Here is a 9,785-nt window from a genome sequence, read left to right as displayed (position 1 = left end):
TTGTTAGTGGGTCGATTTTACTTACTTATTGAAATTGAACATATATTGACTTTTATATATGTTAATTGTTCATGTCAAATTTAACCGTAATACAACATTAAACTTATTTAAAAATTTTTGGGATTAAAATAGAACATTTAAAACGTTAAAAACTAAACTAGAATTTGATCCAAACGTTGAGGACGAAAATAGTATATTACTCTATTTATTAAAGAGACACAGGGTGCTGCTTTTTGTGGTACGTGAAGCATCCATGACTCATTTTTGCATTTTGTGGACACCGAAATTGCACGTTGATGCTTTGAAATGTCGTGTCCATAGTACTATATATAGTAGTTAATATTGTTGGGTAGAATGGCCATAGAACTCAACACTATCAAGCCTAGTGTTTTATTTGGTTAGTGAAAGTACACTGTGTTGCATCACTGCAAATAATAATTGAAGTATATATTGTTTCATTTCCATGGAGGGATCCATAGGCCTAAGAAAAGGTGCATGGGCTAAGGTGGAAGATGACCTTCTAAGAGCTTGTGTTGAACAATATGGAGAAGGAAAGTGGCACCTAGTTCCTTCTAGAGCGGGTAATATAATTAATTCTTTAATCTTCATCAATAATGATAAACGTCTTAAGAATCATTTTTAAATTTGTAAGTGCTCCGATTTTTTTTTTCTTGTTATTATTTTAATTTGTGTGTATCACGAATGTCGATATTGACTTATGGTATTAGGATATATAAACTATATATAAATTTTATTGATTTGATAAAAGGTAAGTCTCCTTCTCTCAAATCAAAAGAAAATCCTATGGGAGAACCTACAAGAAGAAAAAAAAAATAGTACTATAATATATGTCTATTTCTCTAAAAAAATTAAATTCATAAAAAAACATATGAATGGTTATATATCTAATACACATTTTTAAGTAAGATTTTTTTTTTGAATTTGTTTAAATTTTTGCATAAAATAAAGATCAAATTTTAAACATTTTAATAATAAAAATTCTGATTTTATATTATGAAATAATTTCTCCTCTTAAAAATAAAACTCTAAACGGCTCATGACAATTATTTCAAAAGACAACGAGGGTCCTTAAAAAAAAAAAAATTAACCCAACTCCTGAACTTTACTTTTATGGGACTAATTAGCTCCTGTGCTAAAAAAAGTCAATATTTTTTTTTTGCACAGGACTAATCAGTCTCTAAAAAAAAGTAGAGACCGGATTGGGTATTTTTTTTAGGACCTCGTAGTCCTTTCGAACTAATTATCAGAGATCAAATAGGATATTCACTCAAATTTAAATTGATAGAAGCAAAAGACACCTAAATAATTATATATCTGATAATACAAAATAAATATAAGGGCATGTTCTAAAACTTGGGAACTAGAAAACGCCGAACACTTTGAAAACTTGCTCAAGCTAAAGCTTCTAGTATATTAATCTAAAAATATACCGGAAAATAATAAGTTTTTGGATGAATATGATAATTAAAAATGAAAATAGAGTAAATTATCATGCAAGACATAAACACGTTGAAACGTTAAAATGCTTAGCAAATCCATATTGATGCAGTGATAATGAACCATGAAAAGAGCTTAGCAAGAAGAAAAGCAAAATGTATTTTAAAATATTATTGAATGTTTATATATTTGCTAATTATTTCTCTACATATGACTTAATTCAGATATACAAGTAAGTGAAGTAACGAATTATATATAGAGATAGTGTTCGTTGGCATACATTAATAACAGTTATTGTTAAATTTGTGCATGGATGGCAGGGTTGAACAGATGCCGCAAAAGCTGTAGATTGCGATGGTTGAATTATCTGAAACCAAATATAAAGCGAGGAGAGTTCGCTGAAGATGAAGTTGATCTCATGATTAGAATGCATAGACTTTTGGGAAACAGGTCGGTTCACAACCATAAATTCAACTATATATATAATATATTATTTACACGATCGAGGATAGATATTTTCATATATTTAATTAAATTATTTAATATAATATATACCTATTATTTTTACATAAAAATATTTTAAAATTTGAATAGTCTACTAATAAAGTTATTATGACTAAATAATGATTTTAACAATTATATATATATATATATATATATATATATATATATATATATATATATATATATTAATTACAAAATTAGTGATCTATATAAAATATATATTAAAATATAAAATATATATTAAAAATAAATTAAATAATATATATTTATATAAATATATAATAATTAATTTTTTATATACAGATAAATATTATATTTTTTGTTTTAATAATTTAGATTTGAATATAATACTTTTTTAGTCTGTAAATCCGTATGTGGGAATCAATCCTATTTTTTATACAAACATTTTTTGTTACTCTAATTAAAGAAAAATAGATACTTTTATAAAAATATTTTTACATAAAAATAACATTATAAATTATCAAATGATTTCATATGTTTTATTAAATATATTTGACTAATCATTTAAAAATTTATAATATCAATTTTATACGAAAATATCACCATATGAATATTTCTCTTGTCAAAAAATACATAACATAGAGCTATTGATAATTTATTCTTTTTCAACACATCTCTTCTCTTCTTCTTCTTCTTTTCCTCCTCCGCCTTAAAGCCATTAATTCCTCCATGCATGACTGTATACAAAATTTTGGTTGTCATACTTTTATATTATTGGAATACATATTTTCTTATATATAAATATATATTAAAATATAATATATATAAAAATAAATTAAATTATATATATTTATATATAAATATATAATAACTCATTTTAATATGTAAATAGTATTTTTAAAAAATATATAATGAAATAACAACCATAAAACTAGTTACAAGAAATATAAGACCTACTAAGATGATATAATGATGTATAAGCCCCTCATACCGGTAGCCGTGATGCCGAATATATTGGTTAAAAAATAAATTAATGGACATATTATGCCCTAATCCTAGACACGCTTATTAATCTAATTTTTTATTTATATTCTAAAGCAAAATTATTTAATAATAAAAGGTATAGTAAATAGAAAAGACAAAAAGCACAAAATTTTTATTTTATGTTGTAAATAAAAAAAATTATATATTTATACTTATAGTTTTTAAAATTCACTTGTATTTATCAAAAGAGTAATGCTATATTAGAAAGATAATAAATTTAAAATTATCTTATTTAATTTAATATTTATAATTTTATATATATAATATTTAAAATTATATATTTATTACATCTAATATTATATGTTTATTTTAGAGATACTAAATAAATATAAAATAAGATAACTTTGGACTGATTTAAACTGATTTTTGTTGTTTTTCAAATATTTTCATTATCAAAATTAAAAAGTCTAATATAATCATATATATTAACAACTTTTCAAATTTACTATAATATATTTATTATAATATTTTAAAATTTTAAAAATTATTTTACTAAATATAATTATTATTGCTTTTAAAAGATAATTTTAATAAACTAATTTCAAAAGATAAAAAATTTAATTTATCAAGCAAAGCCTAACTCTAATAAGAAAGTCATGTAAGTGTGTAGTAACATATTCATAAGAGAAAAGGACAAATAAGTCTTTGACCTTTTGACCCGCGGACATTTTCATCCCTAACTATTGAAAAATACTTTTAAGTCCCTGACATTCACAAAACTTGGACGGATCAGTCCCTCCGTCCAAATGCTTCCGTCAGGGACTGATCTGTCCAAATGCATCCGTCAGGGACTGATCCGTCCAAGTTTTGTGAAGATTAGGGACTTAAAAGTATTTTTCAATGATTAGGGACAAAAATGTCTACAGGACAAAAGGTCCCTGACCTATTTGTCCTTTTCTCTATTCATAATAATTCTTGAGATAATATATGCATAATACAACTAACCTTTTTATAATTAAATTTTAATAATACAATTACAACATTTTTGGCTTATCATTTAATTAATTTTTTTAAAAGACTATTCTAGTAATGGACATGAAAAATAGTTTTTTTTTTCCTTTTCATCTATATGATTTTATTAAGGAATCAATATTTTTTTAATTAATAATTAGTTAATAAAATAATTTATGAATAAAATTAATTAAAATAAAAAAGTTTATTGTTGAAGGAACAAAATTGAGATATGTTTGATTTGTGTTTTTTATTTTTATTTTTATTCAATATTTTTAATGTGTACAATTTTATAAAAGAACAAATAAAATAAAAAATTATTATCTTTAATTTTTTTAAACAAAATTTTAAAAATAAAAAATACGAATGAACATGTGATTCATCACTTGTACCATATTTTGGATGACGAAGACTCGTATGAAATTGTTTTTATACGAAATTAATAGTAAAAAATCGTTAAATAATTTGATAAATTTGACAATTTAAGAATTTTTAACTATTAATTTTATGAATTATGCTATGTGTACACCAAAATCAACCATCAAAGTTAGCTATTAGTATAAAATATATGTTGAAATATAAATACATATTAAAAATACTACACATATATTTATACACATATACATTAGTGACTGATTTTAATGACTGATTTTGGTATACAAATAGTATTTCTGCATCTTTATATACAGTTGCGTGTAAGTTTTCACCTTTCTGTTATTATTGTTGCGCCTAGCTAAACGTGAAGTTCATCTTCATCTTCTATCTTCTGGTGTTAGTTTGACTAAGTAATGGTAGTTTATTTATGCACTGATGGATTAATATGAATAACATGTAGATGGTCCTTAATTGCTGGAAGACTTCCGGGAAGAACGCCAAACGATGTGAAGAATTACTGGAACACCTATGTTCGAAGGAATAATAAGCACACTTCATCCTCATCAACACCATCAGTACCCTCTCCTTCATCAGTGGTGACGACAGTGAAACGTCATGACCATATTAATCATCAGGTAATAAAACCTCATCCCCGAACTTTCTCGAAAGCATCGCCATGGTTATTATTAAAGAAAACATCTGCAAGTGGTGATCATAATAATAGCAAGCAAAGGGATGGGGCCAAAGCAGAAGAAGAGTGCACCGATAATAATAATAATGGTTCTGGTGGTGGATGTGATGATGGGGACACGTGTCGGGACAAGAACGGTGGCAAAGGGGATGAAGAGAAGTTGAACGACGGATGCTTACTCTCAGTCTCAGGTGCTGAGGAAGAAGAAGAAGAAGAAGAAGAAGACTGGAAGCTGCTTTTACCTGACTTCAATTGGGATGCTCATAATGATGATCACTTCTTGAAGGACGCTTCTGATGCTGACCAGGATATGCTTATTAATGTCCATGGTCAAACTTGGAGTGATATCCTTCTTGATATCAATTTGTGGGATCCACAATAATTATGTTTTTTATCTGCTAATAAATTATTGCATGATGTGATCTAACTTTCTGATATTTATTTAAGATGACGAGTATTGTTCAATCAATACAAGTTGGTTATCTGAGTAACCATCTATATTCTGCTGAATCAAAGCTTCCTTCATGATCCTAGCGGAGATGTTCGAAACAATGAACTTGGCTTCCTTCTGGTGCTGTTTGGGAGCTTTTGAACTCTTTTTCGACTTCACGGACTCTGTCCCATCGGGGGCAAATGGCTCCGGATTGAGAATCTTTTTCTTCCTCTTCCCCATTGACGAAGCTCCTTATCCACCAAAACTGAAATAAAAAGGAAAAAAAAAAAATAGGTATAAAATTTTCCATAACTATAGAAAACAAAAAAAATTATCAAAATTTACTTTATTTAATATTTATTAATTATCGTAATAATTAATAAATACTAAATAAAACAAATTAAAATTGTTTTTTATTATTTTTTTTTGTTATCAAATATTTTTATTTTACTTTACACAATGATTAACGATCTTTAGGCATATCAACATATGGTAATTAATTCAACCAATGCATGACATAATAATTAGAAAAATAAAATAATTTACGTTAAAAACACATTAAAAATCAAACTAATGGTAACTAACACGTTTCTTCCGATGATCCAATGAAAAAGCAAAGTGAATCCATTTAATTGATACTTTCTACTCATCAACATTAACAACAACGATATTTCTATTTGTTTAAGAACTTCGCCCAAACAGCAATTAGGGATGGCAATAAGTCTTCGTGGGGATGGGACCACCCGCTTCCAGAAATCTCTCGTATTGACAGATATACAGATTTCTACGGATATCCATGAATTTGAAAAAAAAAACGGAAAAAAATAAAAAAAATTAAAAAGATAATCTGCAATTATTATTACAAATATAATCTTTATAGTCTTTTAAAGACTTAAATAACAACATCCTTTCTAGTCAATAACTCAATTAGGGTTACATGGCTTAATTGCAAAAGACAAACCATCTGGTCTTAAAAATAATTCTTCTGCACTAAGGCTAATCATGTAATCAAATTAAAAAGGCAATTACAAATGTATCTACTAATCAAATTGAAATCAAAATGCAATCTGACACATATTTCCATCTAATCTGATATATATTTCCATCTTTTTAATCTATACGTATTTCTATCTTTCTTTCTTTTCTCTAAAAAATTGAAATTAAATTGCAATCAATTAAAATAACAATCTTACTAGGGGTTAAACAGAACAATAATTAGAGTTTAAACAGAAGAATAATTAGGGTTAAAATTTAATTATTTGTGATGGAAGAGGTGGATGGCGACGGCGATAATATTGTAGTAGATGGAGCCGGATAGAAGCGGCAAGAAGGAGCAGGAGGCGAGGCCCCGACGAATGTAGAAGACCAACTGGAGGCGACGACGATGGGAAAATGGAGACGCGATCCCACCGGTCAGAGGGAGCGAAAGTGGCGGTGACTGGTGAGGCTTGAGAGTGTATGTTAGTATGTGTGTGTGAGTGTGTGTGAATGTTAGAGTCAGAATGAAGAACTAACCGAGAGAGTGAGGGTAGAGAAATAGGGTTTCTCAAATTGTATATCCATCTATCTATATTTATTTACGTATTTTTTTATTTTAATTAAATAAATGCTTTATTGAACCAACTTAGGTTGGTCTAACAATTAGCTCATTAGTCCGTTTAAACTAAGATTGCAAAAATCAAATTGGTAGTCATTGAATTGACTTTCTCGCCACGAGAGGAAAAGAGCAAACCTTTGAGGATGACAACCGCCAGTGCCAATAGTGGTGGGGGGTTGAGGGCGTGGCTTTGTTATAGTGTTTCGGTTTTGAGTTTTGATGAGAGAGAAGGGAGAGGGGGGGGGGGGAGGTGTGCCGCTTCCATTTAGGTTTTCTCTTTTTTTTTTTGAATAGCGAACGGGTCCTTTTTCAAAAAATCGGGCCGATTCAACTGGTTCATCGGTTAACTGCCAATTCAACTTATTTTTCATCGGTTTTTTACAGGTTGGTTCTTGGCATCATTCGGACCGACTAGAGGGCTAGTTCTTGGTTAATCCGGTCGAACCAATCAGTCCAGTTCAATTTTCAGAACCTTGGTTTAAACAACTGTCAGAAGTTAGAATTTCGCCTTATGCATGCAGCAACTCATTAGTTAGCGGCAAATTCTTAAATAGAGCTCAGATCCGTGATAGATTAGTCCTTAGCTTACCGAGTTGAAAAATACCGTGGAAAACTAAAAAAAGAAGGATAAATACTTTATTTACTAATATGCTCAACAATGATGCTAAGTAACCAACCAGGGTACCAGTCAAAATCCTAAACTAACAAAACCCTTTCCCTTTCCCTACCTACTCACGCGAGAAGCCTCAGGTACAACAGTTCCAGCATGCCATGACAGAAATGACGCTAGAGCTTCAACGCTGGGCTAAAATATCGTCGCGTGCTGCCCCAAGTAGAGCCTGGCTATCATACATTGTTGTCACTCGCCGAGCATCGCTATCGGTTACCATCCCTGGTCGTTCCTCGCCATGCATCATCGCCTAGCCATCCACAATAAAGGAACATATGAAACCACATAAAAGACCCATCCAAAACATAGCAAAAAAAAATCCAAAAAATACTAAAGAGAAACATTTGAAATCTAACAAATAAGAAATATCTAATATCATATTAAAGAGATCCAAATATAACAAAAAGAAACATACGAAACCGCATAAAATACCATCCAAAAACATAAAAAAATCTAACATGTAGCAAAAAGATTAAGTGACACTACCCAAAGGAACATCTGAAACCTAATAAAAGATGCATCCAAAAACATAAAAAAATGCAAACGTAGCAAAAGAACATCCAAAACTACTAAAGCAAAACATCTGAAACCTAATAATTCACTATGGACAATTGAATGGCAGCAAAGGAGAAGTGCACAACACTGCTACTTCGATGATGGATAGAGAACGTGAAGTTGAGGATGACTTGATGATTAGTGGTATTAGTTCTATTGTAGAATTAACACGTTTAACGCCGTGATGAGGACAACGACGTGCAACAGGAAGCCAGCGCAGCACAGCGACAACGAAAGGGCACAACACGACGTAGGAAGAAGAGCACCAAGGTTGTAGTGACACGACGCGATCCTGTGATTAGGAGAGGCACAACACGGTATCTGACAACGGCAAGGAGAGAAGAAGAGACGCGGAAGGAGAAGAGAAGCTAAGAGGGGTGAACGGGAATGGGAGGGCGCCTGTTTTTTTAGCGTAAAACTAATTTTAAAAATTTTAAAATCAGAGTTTTTTGAAAAGTTGATTGAGTTGGCTGCATATAGAGTTAGTTTCCTATACTTTTCCTAATGCACAATGTGTGGAATATTCACTGTTTTAAAAGCCATTTTATATCTCAAATATAAAATGGTGGAAGAAAATTATACTTAGAGCTTAGGTACTGTGCTGAGTTGTATCACAATTAAAAAAAATAGATAGATTTTCTGGACCGAGTGCATCTGAAATCTGTGTAAAAGTAAACAAGATACTCTGTGTCCTAGATATCTAGGCAAAAAAGAATCACCTATATAAAAATCTTAAAGCCTACAAAGTTAATCACAAACCATCCACACAGACTTTTTTCTATTATAAAAAATTCTTTAATTTCAAAACAAATTAAATGATCGTTATATTCTAGGAACTATTTTTCTTTTTTTGTCCTTTGAAGTTCGTCTAACCCCTCGACAAACTTCAACATGTTTAACAAAGTTCTCCCAACCAGACAGCAAACTTGAGGAAATTATACAAAGTTTGCCTAGGCCAGCAGCGAACTTCATGCCAATCTCAAGGTTCGTCCATGCATTCGGCAAACTCACCCTTTGCAGAAGTAAAAAATGCAGCCTATAAATACCAACGAGTGCAAAGCTTCACTCACTAAAATAAATACATTCACCTCCTATTCTACTTGTTTTTCCTTCAAAAATATCTGGAATACCATTGTTATCAATTTATTATGATGGAGAAATAGTATTTGATCAAAATGGATCTACTGTATTTAGTTCTGCTCCACTAGCTTTTGTATACATGCCAGCTGAAATGAGATGTCTAACAACTTTGAAGAATTTTGTAATTCCCGTTATTGGTCAACAACACAAAAAGAAAGAGAAAAATTTATTATAGCTATCTGATAGAGGTAGACGACACTTTTGTTTGCAAAAGGTATTATCTTATTATTCATAGTGTGTATTTAATTATTTTTATTATTTTATTTTTCATTTCTGACACTTTATTAATATTTTTTTATTATGTTATTATCACTTGTAATAAGTGTTGATTACGATTACATACGTCTAATTAGGGGTTGGCACAATCATTTTTCAAATGTTTATCTATTGGAGTTATTTGTATTTC

The 9,785-nt window shown here is 29.7% G+C and overlaps 1 protein-coding gene across 1 annotated transcript; it reads left to right on the top strand.

Moving 5' to 3' along the window:
• The first annotated feature begins 356 nt into the window (after positions 1–356).
• Positions 357–5,494, top strand: LOC112782321 (transcription factor MYB90-like). The gene is made up of 3 exons (XM_025824668.3): positions 357–581; positions 1,779–1,908; positions 4,754–5,494. The coding sequence occupies exons 1-3, from the start codon at positions 464–466 to the stop codon at positions 5,364–5,366; spliced, it is 861 nt and encodes a 286-aa protein (XP_025680453.1). The 5' UTR covers positions 357–463; the 3' UTR covers positions 5,367–5,494.
• Positions 5,495–9,785: the final 4,291 nt, after the last annotated feature.

This window comes from Arachis hypogaea, chromosome 20 (assembly GCF_003086295.3).
Source record: "Arachis hypogaea cultivar Tifrunner chromosome 20, arahy.Tifrunner.gnm2.J5K5, whole genome shotgun sequence".
NCBI lineage: Eukaryota > Viridiplantae > Streptophyta > Magnoliopsida > Fabales > Fabaceae > Arachis > Arachis hypogaea.
Note: the sequence above shows the minus strand (reverse complement) of the source record. Positions and strands in the feature narration are given on the sequence as shown.

What these genes read in the sequence shown, in the direction of transcription:
- LOC112782321 (XM_025824668.3), top strand. Translation starts at nt 464, where the DNA reads ATGGAGGGATCCATAGGCCTAAGAAAAGGTGCATGGGCTAAGGTGGAA. An exon ending in CCTAGTTCCTTCTAGAGCGG is followed by an intron (nt 582 to 1,778) that starts GTAATATAATTA and finishes CATGGATGGCAG; the next exon opens with GGTTGAACAGATGCCGCAAA. An exon ending in CATAGACTTTTGGGAAACAG is followed by an intron (nt 1,909 to 4,753) that starts GTCGGTTCACAA and finishes AATAACATGTAG; the next exon opens with ATGGTCCTTAATTGCTGGAA.